This window comes from Hemitrygon akajei, unplaced genomic scaffold (genome assembly GCF_048418815.1).
Source record: "Hemitrygon akajei unplaced genomic scaffold, sHemAka1.3 Scf000092, whole genome shotgun sequence".
In the NCBI taxonomy this organism is placed as follows: Eukaryota; Metazoa; Chordata; class Chondrichthyes; order Myliobatiformes; family Dasyatidae; genus Hemitrygon; species Hemitrygon akajei.
Window position 1 is genome coordinate 2,340,401 of NW_027331978.1, and position 21,253 is coordinate 2,361,653.

At 44.1% G+C, this 21,253-nt stretch overlaps 1 protein-coding gene across 1 annotated transcript in view; it reads right to left on the bottom strand.

Annotated features, from left to right (window-relative positions):
* LOC140722910 (NACHT, LRR and PYD domains-containing protein 3-like) overlaps positions 1–21,253 on the bottom strand; it is a 54,379-nt gene that overhangs the window by 17,586 nt on the left and 15,540 nt on the right. Inside the window, exons 3-7 of the mRNA XM_073037547.1 lie at positions 13,557–13,651; positions 10,335–10,748; positions 9,605–9,771; positions 1,403–1,574; positions 1,228–1,293 (exon numbers count right to left, since the gene is read on the bottom strand). Coding sequence (XP_072893648.1) covers positions 1,228–1,293; positions 1,403–1,574; positions 9,605–9,771; positions 10,335–10,748; positions 13,557–13,566 — 829 coding nt within the window. The 5' untranslated portion in view covers positions 13,567–13,651. The remainder of the gene's footprint in view (positions 1–1,227; positions 1,294–1,402; positions 1,575–9,604; positions 9,772–10,334; positions 10,749–13,556; positions 13,652–21,253) is intronic.

Consider the following 21,253-nt stretch of genomic DNA (forward strand, 5'->3'; position numbering starts at 1 on the left):
TAACATAGTAGGTGACCATTTAGTAGTATTATAAATGCAGAATAAAGCTATCGTTTAGACAGGTGGTACATACCTTCAGCCTTTTATATGTTCTGCCCCATGGGAGTATGACAGAGAGGATGTATGAGGTGGTTTGGTGTTCAGTAGCAAGGCTTTGGGTCGGGTTTGCGTCTTGCCAGCTTGATTGAGTTCCTCCAGGAGGTGACAAAGGTGTTGGATGAAGTTCCACATGGAAATTGTCTACTTGTATACTGGCAGAGTCTTTGACAAGATCCCACATGGGAGGTTCATACAGAAAATTAACATGCTTGAGAACTGTGGGGAATTGTCCTGGCTGCCGGGGACCCAAACGGGGAGAAATTTATTGGCTGGCGGGTGGTGAATCGGTAAAATTATTGCCATAGACGTCTAAAGAAGACACCTCATTGAGTATATTTAAAATGCAGGTCGATATGTTCCTGATTAGGAAAAGTGTCAACGTTTACTGGGATAATGGGGTAGAGAGGAATTGAAGAGCAAATTCACTGAGCCGAATGGCTTAATTCTGCTCCTGGATCTTATGGTTTCAGGGAGCATCTGGAGTATTGTGTTCACTTCTGATTGTCGAGCTCTTGGAAGGATTGGTTAGGGTGCAGAACAGGTTCATCAGGGTGTTGCCTGGATTCGGTGACATGTGCTACAAGTAGAGGTTTGATAAACTTGCTTTGTTTCCTCTGGCGGTAGAATACAGATCTGACTGAGGTGTGCAAGTTTGAGAGATAAGAGTTTGGGTCGACAGCCTGTATTTTGTTTGTTTATTTTTACATATGACTGGTGTCTAATACCAGAGGGCATTTGGTTAAGGTGAGATGGGGTAAATTTACAGCAATTGTGGGTAGTTTTTTAACAGAGTTGTGGGTGCCTGGAATTTACTGTCTGGGTCAACATGGCTTTGTGAAGGGAAGGTCCAGCCTCACGAGGCTAATTGAGTTTTTTGAAGAGGTAACAAAAAGCAATTGATGAAGGTATGGTAGTAGATGTGGTCTACATGGATTCAGCAGAACCAACAGCTGTATTAATAGAAAAAAATATATTGTAGAATATTCAGGCTGCAAAGAGAGATTCTTTGAATTGTTACTTGAATCCAGAGATCAGCGAATGTTTAATGGCGAATTTTGATTCCCAAGCTTTGCCAAGTCAGAGACTAACATTTGAGATGTGGTTTGAACTGTGCATTTGATCACTCACCTATCAGCTGAGTGGGTAATTCAGATAAACCTTGGGTGATGTTCATGTATTCCTGTGGATCAGGACCTGTTTAAATATTTAAAAAAAACATCCATGGAAACAGAGCTAAAATAATTAAAATAACTAAAATATTTATCTCAATGTGCTTTGTGTTCAGTGTGTGGTTTTAACATACCGAGTTCCTGTATTTCCCTCAGAATTCTGTCCAACTTCGGTAACTCAGTCCTCCATGTCACAAAGGATTCCCACATCGCCCTCCGGGCCCGGGAGCCTTTGCCCATCACCAAACTGAGGAAGAGTCTGGAACTCTCTGTCCGGTTTCCCTTCTCTGTCAGTTCAGTGACTTTCTACAAAAGGAAACAATGAATTTATTGTGCAGCAGACAGACAGGCATGCAGAATGTACAGGAAAGTATCTGTTCATGGCCCCAGTAGCTTCAGAACAGATGCAGTCACTGGGCTGCTGCCTTATCCTCCCTGGGTTCAGTCATTAACAGAGAAACAGTAACTGAAGGAAATTCTAAATCAATATTGTGAAAGAATAAGGATTTACTGACACCCTGCAGTAGATGCAATGTGATTAATTTCCTCAGTCTGTCAATGTGCAGTATTACATCAACAAGATGTGACAACAAGAACTGAAGAGAGGGGAGAGAGAGAGCAAAAACAAATGGATAGTGGCTGACAAAAGTTTATAGTTGGGTGCTTAAATCAAAAGATAAATATTGAATCGAAAGGATACGCAGGTAGGTGAAAGTGTTGGGTCGAAGCTGCTGTCATTAAAAATGAAAAGTCCTGAGAAAGAGGTGATAACGGATTGGACGATGTAGATGTTAAGAAACTGCATAAGTAAAATGACCCTGATGATACAGGCCTGTTAACAGTAGCCAGGATGTGAGCTACAACTTACAACAGGAGAGGGAAGAGGTATGCAAAAAGGGGAATGTGAAAATAGTCATGGGGAATTTCAATATGCAGGTAGCTTTGGAGAATCTGGTCAGTGTTGAATCCTGAGTGAGGAAATTTATAGAATGCCTGTGAGATGGCTTTTTAGAGAAGCCTATGGTTGATCCCACGATAGGACAGACGGATTTGGATTTGGTGTTGTGTATTGAGCCAGATTTGATTGGGGAGCTTCAGGTAAATAATCCCTTAAGAGGCAGCGATCATAAAATAGCAAAACTCACACTGCAGTTTGAGAGGGAGGAGGTAAAGTCAGATGGATCAGTGCGACAGTTGGATAAAGGAATTACAGAGGCATAGGAGAAGACCTGGGCAAAAATATATTCGAACATGACTAACAGGAACAATGGCAGAGCGGGAATGGCTGAAGTTTCTCGGAGCAATTAAGAAGGCTCAGGACAAGTGATCACAAAGATGAAGAATTATTCTAAAGGGAGGATGATCAACCATGGCTGACAAGATAGTCAAAGCAGCACGAAAGCAAAGGAGAGGGGACATAATATTACAAAGTATAGTAGAAAGCTGAAGGACTGGGATGCTTTCACAAACCAACAGAAGGCAATTAAAAAGCCGTAAGTAGAGAAACTATGTAAAATGAAGGTAGGCTAGCGAATAACGTAAAATAGCTCAACAAGAGGTCCGTCTGATATATGAAGAGTGAAGGAGAGGAAAGTGGATTTTGGGCCACTGGAAAATGACAGTGGAGAGGTACTGTCAGGGGACAAAGAAATGGCAAAAGGTATTAGTAAGTATTTTGCGTCAGTCTTCACTGTAAAAAATACACTAGAACGTGCCAGATATTTGAGAATGTCAAGTGGCAGAAGTGAGTGTACCTGCCACTATTAAGGAGAAGGCACTCGGGAAGCTGAAAGTTCTGAAGATAGATGAGTCAGTTAAGTTCAGTTCAGTTTCTGTTTATTGTCATTTAGAAACCACAGAAGCAATGCAGTCAAAAAATGAGACAACGTTCCCCCAGAATGATATCACAAAAGCATATGACAAAACAGACTACACCAGAAAATTTACATAACGTTTTGTAATCCCCAAATCCATAGTCCAGAGAGGCTGCTGCGTATTAATGTCGCGCTACTGTCTTAGCGCGTTCCCCGGAAAGGAGCTCCAAATACACCAGACAAAACAAGACTACCCAGACACACCAAGTCAGGAGACCAACTCTACCACCCAACAAACCAAAAACTAAAGCTACAAGACCTGATCAACTGCACTCGATTGCTTCTGAAAAAGGAGGCTGAAGAGATTGTGGAGACATTAGTGATGATCACTCAAGAATCACGAGATTCTGGAATGGTTCCGGAGGACCGATCATTTTAAACTATAGGCCACTTAGTCTGATCAGCGTTTGGGAAGACGTCAGCAGTCGATAATTGAGGATAATGTTTCGGGGTATTTGGACGCACATGATAAGAAAAAGGCCAACATCCATGGAAGGGAATCTTGTCTGACAGAACTGTTGGAATTTTTTGAGAGAACAGCATGCTGGGTCGACAACGGAAAGTCAGTGCAATTTGTTCACTTGGACTTCCCGAGGACCTTTAACCAGGTACCTCACATGACACCGTTTAACAAGACAGGGAACGGCAGTATGACAAGAGAGACAATAGCATTGATAGAGGATCCATGATTTTCTCCAGACAGATTTTGTCTGACTGTCAGGAAGCACAGAATGGAACAAATGGGGCTTTTTCTTGTTGGATGTTGGTGACCAGTGGTGTTCTGCAGTGGTTGGTTTTGGGAGAATTCCTTTTTTCCGTTATGTCAATGATTTGAAGGCTTTATGGACTAGATTGCGCACGTTACAAAGATATGGGGAAAGACAGGAAGCGTTGAGGAAGCAGGGATTTTGCAGCAGGACATGAATGATGAAAAAATGGACAAATCAGTGACAATTGGAATGTAGTATAGGGAGGTACATGGCCATACACTTTGGCAGAAATAATGAAGACATAGAATATTTTTGAGAGTTCTAAAGAGTCTCAGGAGACCTGTTGCAGGATTCCTTGCAGTTTGAGTTGGTGTTAGGAAAGGCAAAAACAAATGCTAGCGTTCATTTCGAGAGGAATAGAATATAAGAACAAGCACTGGCCAGACCTCACTTGTATATTGTGAACGGTTTTAGTCCCCTGATCAGTGAAAATACGCGATGCATTGTGGAAAGTCCAGAGAGGAATCCAAACTGACAGAACCAGTAATATTAAACCTGATTTTGATGAGAATGATTCCTGGATGCGCCTGTACTGGCTGGAGTGTGGAAGGATGAGGGGAATCTATTTGTAATCTGTGGAATATCGAAAGGCATTGAGAGGATGTGGAGATGATGTTTCAAAGTGCGGGAGTCTAGAACCAGACGGAACAGCCTCAAAATAGAGGGACGTCCATTTAGAACAGAGATGAGGAGATTCTTTAGCCGAGGAGTAGTGAATCTGTCGAATCCATTGGCACTGACAGCTGCGGAGACCAGATCATTGGGTATATATAAAACAGAGGTTGGTACCTTCTTGATTTGTCTGGTCAGCAAAGTTCACTGGGAGAAGGCAGGAGAATAGAGTTGAGAGGGATAGTAAATCACCCATGACGTAATGGCGGAGTAGGAAGATGGGCCTAATGGCCTACTTGTGTTCCGATACCTTATGGGCTTATGATGTGTAAAGACAACAGAACATTAAGGAATGTCAGTGCGGCTGTCTTATGATGGAGATCGCTACTGCCTGGCACTCATGCTGTAAAATGGTGATCACTTCCTGAATGTAGGCATGGGCTTCCTCATTTACTGAGGAATTATGAATTAAACATTGAACCGTCTTCAAGCAACATCTCTCTCTCTCTCTCTGGCTTTCCGTCCCATAGGGTGATGATGGTTCCTTTCAGTCATTTAGTGGGGTGGTACCCCACTCCTCAGAAAGGAACCGTGTGCGTGAGTGGATTTTAGGTGAGTAGGGCGTTGCACCGGTCCAGATCCACCCTCTCGACATCCCCTCCCGGATCCAGCAGCCTGGTTGGGTCCAGGACGGCTGGGGGAAGTTCTGTTGCAGTGAATGGCCAGACCAAGCTTCGATGCGAGGGATGCGCTTTCCGCGCTTGTTTTCTAGAGGGCCGTTGACCCTAACAGAGGGGTCATCCGCCCTTTGACAGGTCTTGTTTTTCGTCCTGCAGGGTGTCTAGCCACCTTCCTCACCAGGCCAGTCTGGTGGGGGAGCTGGTTTAGTCACCAACCATCCGACCATGCGACAGGTAGTACTGGGTTACATGGTACCGGTAGCACTCAGACGAGTGCTCTGACCAGAACATACACTGATGATGGAATTAAGGTAGTCGAGGATGCAACTGAACATGGATGGGCTTAGGACATTGCTCTGAGAAACAAGAGGAATGATGTCCCGGGTTTGAATGATTGATCTCCCAGAACAGTTACCAGTAGGGATTTGGAAAGGTTTTCCATAACACGAATAATGGAAAATAATTATGGAACAAATCAGCATAATTCCCTGATGGTCCACTGCACTGTAAAATAATCCCTCAGTTTCACTGCTACCATGTCTGAGGAGTTACAGTTGTGAAAGAGATTTAAAGGTTTACCAGTAAAGCAGGCGTCTCCAGATGATGAATTTTAGATGACATTTACAGATGACTCCTCTTGTCTTTGGATAATGCCTGTCTGATTCATTACATACAGCGCCAATGAGTTCCAACGAGAACAGAGTCACTCACGGGTGTAACACACTTGATTTTCTAATACCACTCATGGTGAGTAGGTCAGATCTAGTACAGGACAATCAGTGTCTGTGAATTCCAAGGAGAGTGACCTGAAATGGGATGCCCCTGTCTCTCATTTGTTAGATATTCAGCAGGTTAACAGAATTATTTTTTTCATTTTTTCCCTTCCCTTTCAGGTAAACCTATTGATCTTCTTTTTTAAGGACAACCTGCTGATTGCTGAGATCATGAGATATCAGCTAGTCAGCAGATTAATGTTTTGTGCTTTCTTCATCCCTTTTAGGTCAAACTATTGACTTTTGCGGTCATGAGATATCGGCTTTGTGCGTGATCTTTCACGACTAAACTATCTTAGAGATTTTCGAGGAAGTTGCCAGGAAATATGCTGTGGCCAAGTTTGTGGATATTGTCTACATGGATGTGAGCACGGTATTTGACAAGTTCCCTCATAGCAGGTCGGTCAAGAAGTTTCAGTTGCTCAGCATCCGAGATGAGGTAGTAAACTGGATTAGACACTGGCTTTTTGGAGGAATCCAGAGTGTGGCTACAGACTGTTGCATTTCTGATTGGCGCCTGTAACTCGTGTAGTGTCACGGGGATCGGTACTGTGCCTGTTGTTGTTTGTCATCTATATCAATGATCTGGATGAAATTATGGTTAACAGAATCAGCAAGTTTGCGGATGGCACCAACATTGGGAAGGTGCAGTGGACAAAGAGCTTGCAAGAGCTAACAAGAGCTAACGCTTGCAAGAACTACAAGAGCTTGCAGTGTGATCTAGACCGACTGGAGAATGGGCTTAAAAGAGGCCGATGCAATATAATGCAGACAAATTGCACTTTGGAAGGACCAAGCAGGGTAGATCTTACACAGCGACCGGTACGGCACTGAAAAGTGTGGTAGAACAGAGTGATCTGGGAATACAGGTCCATAAGTCATTGAAAGTGACGGCAAATGTGCTCAAGTTGTGGATCTGAAAGAAAGTTTCTTAGCGCATTAACCCTCATAAATGAAAATATCGTGTACAATAGATGGGATATGATGTTGCATAAGACGTTGGTGAGGCCTAATTTGGATATTATGTGCAGTTCTGCTCACTTACCTACAGGGCAGCTGGAAATAAGTTTGAAAGAGTACACAAACAAAAACAAGGATGTTGTCAGGACTAGAAGACCTAAGTTATAAGAAAAGAGTGACCGGGATAGGACTTTATTCATTGGAACGTGGAAGATTGAGGAAAGGTTTGAGAGAAGTTTACACAATTACATGGGGTATAGACAGGATAAATGCAGCAACATTTTGTACTGCGGTAAAGAGGTATTATACCAAGAGGTTATCAGTAAAGGGTGAAAGGTGAAAAGTTCAGGGGGGTACAAAGGTGAAACTTGTTGACTCAGAGGATGCTAAGAGTGTGAAACTAGCTAGCACCGCAAGCAGTACAAGCGGTTAAAAAAAGTCTGGATAGATCCATGAATGATGAGGGTATAAAGCGCCATGGCCTGGTGAAGGTCAATGGGAATACATAGTTAAGTAGTCCAGCATGGAAATAGATGGGCCAACAGGCCTGATTCTATGCTGTTCTTTTCTATAACTATGACAAGTAAGCCACACGTTGTTTGGGAACTCACGGAGCCAAGACCGGATGTGGTTAGCAGGTTTCCTTCTGTCAAGGACAGAAGTGAAGTCGGTTGTCTCAGTTTACAATCTGTCAGTTTAATACTCATCCTGGATTAATGAGATGAGGTGAATCTGCCCGACAGTGCAGACAAGATTTGAAATCAGTTTCAGACTGAATGCCTGTTCGAAGTCCCGATATATATAACCATATAACAATTGCAGCACGGAAACAGGCCATCTCGGCCCTTCTAGTCCGTGCCGAACGCTTACACCCACCGAGTCCCACTGGCCCGCACTCAGCCCATAACCCTCCATTCCTTTCCTGTCCATATACCTACCCAATTTTACTTTAAATGACAATACCGAACCTGCATCTACCACTTCTACCTGAAGCTCATTCCACACAGCTACCACTCTCTGAGTAAAGAAATTCCCCATCGTGTTACTCTTAAACATTTGCCCCCTAATTCTCAAATTATGTCCTCTTGTTTGAAACTCCCCAACTCTCAATGGAAAAAGCCTATCCACGTCATCTCGATCTATCCCCCTCATAATTTTAAATACCTCTATTAAGTCCCCCCTCAACCTTCTACGCTCCAAAGAATAAAAACCTAACTTGTTTAGCCTTTCCCTGTAAGTTATGTGCTAAAACCCAGGTAACAGTCTAGTAAATCTTCTCTGTACTCTGTCTATTATGTTGATACTTTTCCTAACATTCGGTGACCAGAACTGTACACAATACTCCAAATTCGGCCTTACCAATGCCTTGTACAATTTTAACATTACATCCCAACTCCTATACTCAATGTTCTGATTTATAAAGACCAGCATACCAAAAGCTTTCTTCACCACCCTATCCACATGAGATTCCGCCTTCAGGGAACTATGCACCATTATTCCTAGATCACTCTGTTCTACTGCATTCTTCAATGCCCTACCATTTACAATGTATGTCCTATTTGGATTATTCCTACCAAAATGTAGCACCCCACACTTATCAGCATTAAACTCCATCTGCCATCTTTCAGCCCACACTTCTAACTGGCCTAAATCCCTCTGCAAGCTTTGAAAACCTACTTCATTATCCACAACGCCACCTACCTTAGTATCATCTGCATACTTACTAATCCAATGTACCACCCCATCATCCAGATCATTAATGTATATGACAAACAACATTGGACCCTATACAGATCCCTGAGGCACACCACTTGTCACCGGCCTCCAACCTGACAAACAGTTATTCACCACTACTCTCTGGTATCTCCCATCTAGCCACTGTTGAATCCATTTTACTACTTCAATATTAATGCACAACGATTGAACCTTCCTAACTAACCTTCCGTGCGGAACCTTGTCAAAGGCCTTACTGAAGTCCATATAGAGAGCATCCACTGCTTGACCCTCGTAAACTTTCCACATAACCTCTTCAGAATATTCAATAAGATTTGTCAAACATGACCTTCCACGTACAAATCCATGCTGACTATTCCTAATCAGACCATGTCTATCCAGATAATTATATATACCATCTCTAAGAATACTTTCCATTAATTTACCTATCACTGACGTCAAACTGACAGGCCTATAATTACTAGGTTTACTCTCAGAACCCTTTTTTAAGAAAATGGAGCCACATGAGCAATACGCCAATCCTCCGGCACCATCCCCGTTTCTAATGACATTTGAAATATTTCTGTCCGAGCCCCTGCTATTTCTACAGTAACTTCTTTCAAGGTCCAAGGGAATATCCTGTCAGGATCCGGAGATTTATCCACTTTTATATTCCTAAAAAGTGCCAGTACTTCCTCCTCTTTAATTGTCATAGTTTCCATTACTTGCCGCTACTGCTCTCATATCACACTGATAAATACAGCAGGTGGGAGATAAAAAGTTGAGGCCGACCCTGTAGTTCCCAGTGCTCCCCACCTTAACAGCTGAAACCAGATCTGCGAGAGACAGGTCAGAAATAAAAGTCTCCATTGCCAGGTAGGACGCCAAGAACGTGAAGATTAATTTTGGTCACTATTCCCAGCAGTTCAGTGACAATACACAAACTACACTCACCTCATTTTCTTCTCTACTGAAATGTCCCTCCTTTGTCAACATCCAACCGAGTCTTTCAACCTTTTCTTCAATTGCTTGTTTGAGTCTATCTCTATAGAACTTTGTCAGTTGGTACAGTCGATATCCCTCCCCCTCTGCCAGGAGGTCAGGGATTGTCAACTCTGGCTCTGTGAATATAAAAAGGAAAATGTAGGCTTGAACTCAAATATTCTTCGTTCCCACCGCTCTCACCAAACTCAGCAAAAAAACATGACTTGAACCTGCCTACAGACACTAAAACCGATATATTCCCAATCTCCAACTGGCCTTAAAACCTACCAAACAATGTTCTAGGCATTACGTTCATAGAAGGACCAGATTTGATGCAAACCAGTCCATCCCTCAACCGACCCACTCCCCTATTTCAATATTGGATCGGCAATAAATGCTGGGCCTGTCGGTAACATTCGCTTCCCAGAGATACACTCTCCATCCTGGCAAATACATTTCCCTTAATTCACATCCTGGAAATATTCTCTTATCTGGACAACTGCCTTTCCTCCAATGCACATCCCGTAAATCCTCAGAGCAGGTAGTACAGTTCCTGTAGTGGGGTAACGGGTACCCCACTACACCACATGTACCACACCCACACATTCCCCCTCTCTCTGACCAACCCTCCAACAAGGAATTGCATTTACCCTCCTCCCTGCCACATTCTGCAAACACATCACCCTCATATTTCACTCACCTGCTCCTTGTTGGGGACTTGACAATTCCGTGTTCAATGAGCTTCCGAGTTGACAGACAGTCACCTCACTTGTGCTGGTTCCAGGGTCCTGATCAGTGTCTCTGACGTCACTGTCTCTGGGATGACAGGCAGTCGCCTCACTTGTGCTGGTTCCAGGGTCCTGATCAGTGTCTCTGATGTCACTGACTCTGGGCTGACAGGCAGTCGCCTCACTTGTGCTGCCTCCAGGGTCCTGATTGGTGTCTCTGGGCTGCATTTGCTCCACTTCCGCTGCGGCCGTACTGCATTCTGGGACATCGCTCTCAATCTGACCCTGCTTCGGTACCTTGCTTCCTGTGTCCCGATCATCTTTCCCCGATGATCCGCCTTGTAAACACCTCTTCAGTACTTTCCCTACTCGTTTCAATGTCCTACCTGAAATAAGTGATGAATTGCAGTTTATAAGAGTATGATTTAGATCTGAGCAAAACTGATTCAGACTGCAATGGAGCCGTGACTCTGGCTGGCCAGATTTGGAGTGGGACTGTGCTGGTTACTGTGAACCGTACATCCTGCTTGGTGACCATACCGATAAGCCGGTGACTGGACACATTCACTCCCAGTAAAATAACAGGATAGACACAGTAATGCCAATCACATAAATCACAGCAGTTGAATGATGACCACGGGATCTTAATGCAATGGTCTCCGGTGATACTGGGAAATTAAATAAAGATATGACGTCAAACTTACCGGCCTGTAATTTCTCGGATTACTTTTAGATCCTTTTTTAAACAATGGAACAACGTGAGCTATCCTTCAATTCTCCAGCACCTCACCCGTAGATACCGACATTTTAAATTCATCTGCCAGGGCCCATGCAATATCAACACTAGTCTCGTTCAAGATCCGATGGAACACCCTATTAGGTCGTGGGGATTTATCTTCTCTGTTTTCCCTCAAGATAGCAAGCACCTCCTCCTCTTCAATCTGTATAGGTTCCATGACCTCACTACTTGTTTGCCTTATTTCCGTTCACTCAATGCCAGTTTCCTTAGTAAATAGAGATGTAAAAACTATTTTTAAGATCTCCCCTATTTCTTTTGGTTCCATGCATAGCCGACCACTCCGATCTATAAGAGGACCTGTTTTATTCCTTACTATGCTTTTGCTCTTTATATACCTGTAGAAGCTCTTTAGATTATCCTCCACCTTGACTGCCGAAGCAACATCTTGTCTTCTTTTAGCCCTGCTGATTTCTTTCTTAAGTATTTTTGTGCACTTTTTATACTCCTCAAGCACCTTATTTGCTCCTTGTTGCCTATACCTGTCATACATCTCTCTCTTCTTCTTTTTCACAGTTCCAATATCGCTCGAGAACCAAGGTTCCTTATTCTTATTCACTTTGCCATTAATCCTGACAGGAACATACAAACTCTGCACTCTCAAAATTTCTCCTTTGAAGGCCTCCCACCTACCAGTCACACCCTTGCAGAGAACAACCTGTCCCAATCCAAGGTTTTTAGATCCTTTCTCATTTCTTCAAATTTGGCCTTTTTCCAGTTTAGAACCTCAACCCGAGGACCTGATCGATCTTTATTCATCATCAAGTTGAAACTAATGGTATTATGATCACTGGAACCAAAGTGTTCCCCTACACACACTTCCGTCACCTGCCCAAACTCATTTCCTAATGGGAGATCTAATATTGCATCCTCCCTGGTTGGTACATCTATATATTGATTTAGAAAACTTTCCCGAACACATTTTACAAACTCTAACTCATCTAGACCTTTAACAGCATGGGAGTTGCAATCAATGTGTGGAAAATTAAAATCCCCTACAATCACAACTTTTTGTCTCCCTGCAGTTGGCTGTTATCTCTCCGCAGATTTGCTCCTCCTATTCTCGCTGAATGTTGGGTGGTCTATAATACAACCCCATTAATGTGGTAATTCCTTTCCTGTTTCTCAGCTCCACCCATATGGCTTCGGTAGACAAGCCCTCTAATCTGTCCTGCCTGAACACTGGTGTAACATTTTCCCTGTCTAGCAATGCTACCTCGCCACCCTTCATTCCTCTGCCCCTACCGCGTTTGAAATATTGGAACTCTGGAACATTAAGCTGCCAGTCTTGCCCCTCCTGTAGCCAAGTTTCACTAATGGCTATAATGTAATTTCACGTGTCAGTCCAGGCCCTCAGCTCGTCGGCGTTCGCCACAATACTCCTTGCATTGAAATGGACACACCTCATAAGATTATTTCCACCATCAAAGACACTTACTGACTTTGCAGGAACTTTTAACATTATTTATTTTCACCCCCGCTCCACTATCTGCTCTGGAGCTCTGGTTCTATAGAACGGACTTGATTAAGCTGGAATGAATTTAGTGGAGAATGACCAGTATGCCACTGGACTAGGATGTTGGGTTTTCTGTTATGTGGTTCGTCTGGGACTGTTTGCCCTGGATAATTGGAGCTTGAACATCTTACACACGTGCATAAAAATAATCAGGGGCGTAGATAAGGTAGATGGTCATAGTCTTTTTCCCGGGGTAGAGGAGTCTAAGACTTGAGGGAAGAAATTTAAAATGGACCGAAGGGGCATTCGTTCACGTGGCGGCTGATGGGTATAAATTACATGCAGCCAGAGGAGGCAGTAAACACAAATACATTTAAAGAGAGAGGATGTGGGCAGGGAAAAGGATAGAAGAAGTCTATAGGGGAAATTTTGGAAAAGCTGTGGGAAAATTGAGCAAGCACAAAAGACATTTGGATCAGCATTAATTAGCTGGAACGAAGGACCTGTGTCCCAGCTGTAATCTCTGTTTTGTTACCCCCGGAATCAGAGTTGAACACCATCACAATGTCTGCTGGGGACTGAGACATTTGGTCATTGGCTATACCGGGTTTTCCGTCAGAGATCCTGGGAATTTTAAATCCAGGTATCAGATCATCTTAATAGGGAAATATTGAGAACTCACATTCACCATTTGTACACAGCACAGACATGGATTCGGGTATTAAAACACTGAAGCAAACCGCATATTTATCCAGAATGAGATGTCATCTGATCCTCAGCCATTCACAACTCCGGCAATGTTATCGGCTCGGCTACAGAAAACAGATTTCGGAAACTCCGTTCATCTCCTTTCCGCAGCAGCCCAGAAAACCAGGAGGGAGTTGATAGCTGCCCTTCCAAAACCAGAAATGCTCGTTTATCACACAATCTCTGAATTCATACCTCTGTCCATTCTGATTGTGACAGTATTGTTGATTGTCGTCGTCTTCTTCACACTTGGGTCCCGGTGAAGGAATGCTCCACCTGCCGGTGATACCCTGAATTACAAACAAGTAGAATGTGAGTCAGAGAGAGTACGATTACAGTACTTTGCAAATAACAGTATCGCCATCCCCTGTATCAGAGCATCCGTTGGCTTAGGGACAAAACATTCCCTGTTATTATCAACAGTCAATCTCCTTAAAATGGACGGTATAAACAATAAACTCTTTTGGACATTCCTTAAAATAGTGATCTGGTGGGGGTGGAAACAAGAATATAACAGGTGTATAGGTGATTGTTAACTACTACTCTCTGGACAGCTCCCCAATTGCAAAGTGGTTTAAAAAGGATAAAGGATCCTGGGCTGCATAAATAGAAGCACAGGCACAGAGAGAATAGAGGTGGGTACTTTGAAAAAGGCTGGTTCCTCCCACAACTATCACAAAGATAAAGGCTCTCAAGACAGGGCAGAAAGGCGACAGAAAACAATTTTGACGATGAGAAACTTGATACATTCAGACAGCTTACATTTGCTCTGCTCAGAACAGATACGATAATAAAGTAAGCTGGTTAAGATGATTTAAATCTAGAAAATAGATTGGGGAAATATTAAATGGTAGAATTGTAAAGACTTGGGGATATCGAATGAGGTTGATTTGTAAGAGACCTGAAAATTTAAAAACAAACGAGTTTAGAGTCTGTAATATAATTCCAGATACTCCAGTGAAGGCAGATTCAGTTGTAATTTCCTGTGATGGGCCCATTTCTCTCCCGGCCTCTTCACTCCATCTACACATCCCAACTGCTTCTGGAATTATACAATTGGGTCTGCCTCATCCACTTCCTCTGGCAATTCCCTCCACATAATCACCAGCCTCTACACGAAACCGTTGTTGCTCGCGTTGGTTTTTCAATCTATTTACTCCTCCTCTGCCCATTTAGATCCCCAATAAGCTACGATAATCTTCACCGTGAACACCATCCACTAATTTTGTGCCATCTGCGAACTTACTGGTCAAGCCTTGTACATTCACATCCAAATGTTTGTAGGATAGTAACTGTTCTGGAACCTGGTGTTGCGTGTCCTGAGGCTCCTGTACCTTCTACCTGATGGCAGCGGTGAGAAAAGTGCATTGCTGGGCGGTGAGGATCTTTGATGATGGATGCTGTTGTTCTACGGCAACATTTCATGTAGATAAACTCAATATTTGGGAGACCTTTACCCGTGACATACTGGACCAAATCCAGTACCTTTTGAAGTATTTTCTGCTCAAAAGCATTGGTGTTCCCCGACCAGTCCGTAATGCAGCCAATCAGCAGACTTTACACCACACATCTGCAGAGCTTTGCCAACGTTTTTGATGACATTCCGAATCTCTACATACTCCTGAGGAAGTAGAGGCACTGTCGTACTGTCTTCGCAATTATATTTATATGATGGGTCTGGGACAGGACCGCGGAGAGTGAGACCCAAGAATTTAAAGTTACTGACCCCCTCCAACTCTGATTCTCCAATGATTACTGGCTCAAGGACCTCGGGCTTCCCTCTCCTGAATTCTACAATCAGTTTCTTGGTCTTATTGATATTGAGGTTGTTGTTATTACTCCACTCAGCCAGGTTTTCAGTCTCCCTCCTGTATGATTATTCACCACCCCTTTTGATAGAGCGCACAACAGAGGCGTCATCAGCAAACTTATATATGGTGTTGGAGCTGTACTTAGCCACACAGTCACAGGTGTAAAGCGAGTAGAACAGGGGGCTAAGTACACATCCCTGTGGTGTTCCTGTGCTGATGGAGATTGTGGAGGAGATGTTTTTGACAATCTGAACTGAGTGGGGTCGACAAGTGAGGAAATCCAGGATCCAATTGCACAAGGATGTATTGAGGTCAGGTCTTGGAGTTTGCTGAATAGTTTTAAGGGGATGGTGGTTTTAAAGGTACTCTGATAATTTTTACTTTGAACTTCCTCAGCGTCCCGTATGAGGCAAATGACATCGAGCTGCAGCTCCAGTTCCTCAACTCATTCTCTTTTCACGACGTCACTTGTCTCTTTCACTGAGGGCCAGTGATCAGACAATTAAAAAAAACAAAACATGCAGCACTCCTTCTTGGGCTGTTACTGAACAGTGGCTCACCAAAGATAACCAAAAAAGCAAACAACAAATCTCTACACCATGTACTGTGAGTTTCATTATGAGCAAGAGTAACGCGGCAACATTCTATAATAATGAAATTGAAGCTGTATTGGCTCCTTTTACCCTGCCTCACGCTGCATTTAGTTCAACCTGTGCTGGTGATGTTCCCCCAATTCACTGCCCCAGGGGCGAGGGTCCTCTCCCAATCCCGACCCCGCAGACAATCCCAACACAGAATGGAAAGGAAACTGCCGCCCATCCAGGAACAGTGAGCATGCGCAGTGATTGTTGCACCATCAGTGCAGGGGGTGGCGGGGCTGAAATGAAACCTGCAGATGTTGCAGATCTGCGGTAAAATGAGAGGGGGACACAGGATCCTGTGACTGGTGGAGGGTCTCCCGTGGCAATAAACCGGATCCTTATTTTAATTGTGTGGAAATATCAGATAGACTGGAAATTCGGGAGGGAGGTTTAATTGAAGTGCACACATTTTTGAGTAACTCAGAAAAATAGAAGAGACTAAATTCTCACACAAATGGGTAATATACCCAGAAACACAGGCTGCATTTCGGCAGGTTGGAAGAGTGGAATGGAGTCAGGAGAAACATATTCCCCACCTGCAACGAAAGGACGTGATAGATGTAGATCTCACTGCCTTGTCCAAACTTTCGAAAGATGGGTGTGTTCCCAGCACCATCGCCTCATCCTCACCCCTCCCGAGGAGCAGAATAACAGGGGCTGAGCGTTAGCTCATCCCAGGCGGTTTGGTATGAAGGTCCCACAACTCGGACTGACCCCGGCAGGTTCCGTCCGGGAAGCGGGTCGAAGGCCGCCAGTTCGATTGAGATAACGGGTCTCACTGCCCAGCATCAGACCTCCTCACTCGGGACTGGTCTCAATACTCACCGATGGGAAAGCTATGTCTTCACCCCTCAGTCAGTGATCCATCCCCCGGCTCCCCGCCCAGGGGACTTTTCCCGACCCTGAAACCTATTCAACAAAGAATGGAAAGGAAAACAGCGCCCATCCGGGAATGCGAGCATGCGCAATGTGATCAATGCGTCATCAGAGGGGAGGACTCTCCAGGGTGATCTGCTTTGGGATGGAGTGGCTGCAGTCAGTGCAGAGTCTCGTTGTTTAGGATTTTCATAAACAACAGTTTTATTGATGTTAACTGGAATTGCCAAGAGGGAAAACACAGATTGCATCAGGTAACAGAACACCTCCCGTACACAGTCTTGTCACCTGGGAAACTAAACACTTCCACAATGTCGACCTTAGGTATCCCTTCCTCTAAAAGCGACTGAATCATTCAGATCGCTGATCACTGAGAGCGATTATGGTTTACTGGTCATTAAAGTTTGCCCTGGGTGGTTTGGATGGAGTTGACGTGGAGTTCGGGGTGTCACAGTGAAAGAACCGGACAGCCAAACGCTCTGACCTAGTGACCTGCGGCCACGGATGGTGCCGCGGTGAACCTCCTGCAGAGCGCAGGCGCAGTGCCGACTCCAGCTGACGCCGGCGGGACTCCTGTACGAGCGGCGGTGAGGAAGGGGCTGATCTCGGGTTTGTGTAAATAGAGGGTGGGTTGCAGTGGGAAATGTCCGGTTTCGAGCTCTTCCCAACAGCCAGAGGCTCCGGGCTCTCCAGTCTTTCAGTCCCGGTTTTGCGCCTGAGCCGGGATTGTGGGATCAGTTAGATGCGGGTCCCCTTGCTGGGAGAGTGGACCTGCGTGAAGAAGTGCAGTCTGTGTGTGCGGATGTGGGCTGAATGCTGGGAAAGATTTGGGGCGATTGGCACAGTAGAGGGAGGGTGGGATATTGAGCGTTATCGGACGCAGTAATTGGACGAGGAGGACGGACATGGGGCAAATTAAGTGGTAAACTAGGGAGGATCTGATCCATTGGATCTGACAGGATACGTCAGGAAGCAACAATTTTCTCTTCATATTAATTAATTACTGTCTAATCTTGCTGTTAACATTGTGTTTGTTACAGAGTCCCAGAACCTACAAAGTCTCAGTCTACAAATCTCTGGTGAGACCGCACTTAGAGTATTGTGTTCAATTCTGGTCACCTCATTATAGAAAGGATGTAGAAGCTATGGAGAGGGTGCAGAGGAGATTTACCAGGATGTTGCCTGGATTGGAGAACATGTCATATGAAGCAACGTTAGCAGAGCTGGGACTTTTCTCTTTGGAGCGTAGAAGAATGAGAGGGGACTTGATAGAGGTCTACAAGATTATGAGAGGCATAGATAGGGTGGATAGTCAGTACTTGTTTCCCAGGGTACCAAAAGCAAATATCAGAGGGCATAGGTACAAAATTAAGGGAGGGAAGTTTAGGGGGGACATCAGGCGTAAGTTCTTTACACAGAGGTTTGTGAGTGCTCGGAATGACTTGCCAGGGATGGTGGTGAAGGCTAAAACATTCGGGGTAATTAAGATCCTCTTGGACAGGCACATGGATGAAAGAAAAATGGAGAGTTACGGGGTAGTGTGGGTTTAGTACTTTTTTTAATGATTATATGGGTCGGCACAACATAGAGGGCTGAAGTGCCTGTACTGTGCCGTACTGTTCTATGGTTCTACCCTAGACAGCCATCACCGTCATGGGCTGCGAGTACAGATTGGGAATGGAGAGAGGGTGTCAGTGACCTCTGCATAAGAGAAGGACATGGGTTCGTACAGCCTCCTGTCAGATATAAATGTTCTCACAGTGGGATCAAAACTGGTGGCACATCTGGAGTTAAGAAAATGGGATATTGCACAACACAATCATCACATGTCCTACCGGCTAACAGGAATAAAATGCTTTTAATATAAAATTGAAAGTAAAGTGCTGGAAACGGTACATCAGATTGGATCTGAGGAAAGAGAAACTGTGGAAGACCCAGTGTCAGAACTGGACTGTCCAAGATGCTGCCCGATCTGCTGAATGCTCTCAGCGTTTTCTCTTTTTACTTGAAATGTTGCGCAACTATTGACTGATTACAAGATGTTTGTGATGGCCTGAACGAAGCTGCGCAACTTTAATGACCACATTCATTAGTTTTTCCTTCATTTCAACACAGGGGTAATACAGTCGATGCATTCAGTGCTCACAACATCCTCCGCATCCCACTAGCAATCTGTTTCCTAACAAAGATTAACACAGTGGACATTTGGTAACATTGAAACTAAAATCAGAATGGCTGTCATTAACCCACCACGTGCTGTATTGAATAAATCCTCTGGTAATCCAGGTAACAAACACCGATTTCAGAAATGACTCAGTAAGGCAAAATACTTCACAATGAAGACAGCGACAGAAGAGCGATTGTTGGTAGAATCATTGTTGTGATACAGGCTGGACAGATATTGAACACGACATTTGATATATACCATTGAGTTGGTGGGATACAGGCTGGACAGAGGTTGAACAAGATGGTTGATATATATAATTGAGGTGGTGGGGTACAGGCTGGACAGAGGTTGAAAAAGATGGTTGATATATATCATTGAGTTGGTGGGGTACAGGCTGGACAGAGGTTGAACAAGATGGTTGATATATATCATTGAGTTGGTGGGATACGGGCTGGACAGGTTGAACAAGATGGTTGATATATATGTTTGAGGTGGTGGGATACAGGCTGGACAGAGTTTGAACAAGATGGTTGATATGTATCATTGAGGTGATAGGATACAGACTGGACAGAGGCTGAATGAGGTGATGGGGATAAGGAGATTGAACGAGATGAGAGAAGGGATCAAGGATAATCACTGATGGTCCTCCAACAATACACAGATACTGAATTAAAAAATAGATATTACTGTACAAAGATTCTAGAATGACAGAGATAGAATAGCAGGACCTTCCTCCCTACCAAATGCGCCTCAGTCCATCTCCATTTAATCACACTCAGGATTTCGGTTTGTCCTACAGAAGTGGGTGATCTCACATTTTCCACATTGGGCTCCAGCTGACCTGTTGTTTCCACTCTTTTATTTTGCCTGCGTAACCCCGAAACCTTTCGGCAAGAGACACAGAACATAGAACAGTACAAAAGGAACAGCCCTTCGGAAAACAATGTTGTGCTCAAACTATTTAATTAATCAAATCGCCAACTGAACTAATCCCTTCTGCCTACACAATTTCCCCTCACATTCATGTGTCTATCTAAACATCTTTTAAAAGTCCCCAATATATCTGCCGCTACCATCACACACGGCAGCACATTCGAGCAACCCACCACTCTGTGTGGAAAAAAAAACACTTGCCCCTCACATCTCCTTTCAAACTACCCCTCTCACTTTAAGTGAATACATATTGATTTAGACATTTCTTCCCCGGGTAAACAGTTATTCTCTATCTACTGTATTTATGCGTCTCGTAACCTTATGAGCCTCTATCGTCTCACCCCAGTCTGTGCAGCTCTAGGGAAAACAACCGAAGTTTGTCCAGCCTCACGTTACAGCTCATGCCTTCTAATCCAGGCAATATCCTGGTGAACCTCTTCGCGCCCTGTCCAGGGCCATTGACACCCTTCCTCGAATGAGACAACCACAAATGTATGAAATACTTCAGATGTGGCCAAACTCACGGTTCATGAATCTGCAACATAATTTCCTGAATTGTAAATGCTATATCTTGACTAATAAAGGCAAGCATGTCATTTGCCTTCTTAACCACCCTGTCAATCTGTGTAGCCACTTTGAGGGAGCGATGAACTTGGGACTCCTTGATCCCTCTGCTCATCGACACAGTTAAGGGTGTTGCATTTAGGTGTACTATCTCTTTATAATTGAGCTACAAAGGTGCCAAGATAATCATCACGAATCAAATCTCACTGAGTTTTCTCACGAACTGTGGAATTTATGTCAAGTGCGCATGTAAGGGAAGGTTCAGGTACAGAGAACCACTGATTTGTAGCAGGATCACAGGCAAATACATTCAGATAACACACGGAACATAAATTATACAATTCTGTATCATTATCAATATAGAAATACAAGTTTTATGTCATAACCATCATACAAATATATATATATAGTGTCAATAGTCATAAATACTGTTTTTGTGTCATTAACAATGTGTATATATACACATTTCTTTCAAGGGCTGACTTGGAAATGTTGATTTGGTCCCTCAGCCAAGTTGTTGACACAGTTTGGGAACAACTGGGCTCCAAGCATCGGTCCCTACAACACTCACTGGGACATCCTGCAAGCCCAAGAAGGATGTGGTTATTCTTTTCTTTAAACACACAGACAGCATGAACAGGAGCAGGCCATTCAGCCCGTCCAGTCTATCCTGTCATTCAATCACACCCAACATTGTTCCATCCTTGCCCCCCAACACCACTCTATACCACTTTACCCAGACCATTGGCCCCACTTGCAGCTCAACAGTCTACCAGTGATTGACCCGCAAAGTGGTGAATCCCTCTGCTCGACACCACTGTGGGCTCAGACATTTCCACAGACGAGCCCCTCATGTCCCTTCCCCACTGTGAATGGGCTCCTTCCCCCATCCTGCTCCTG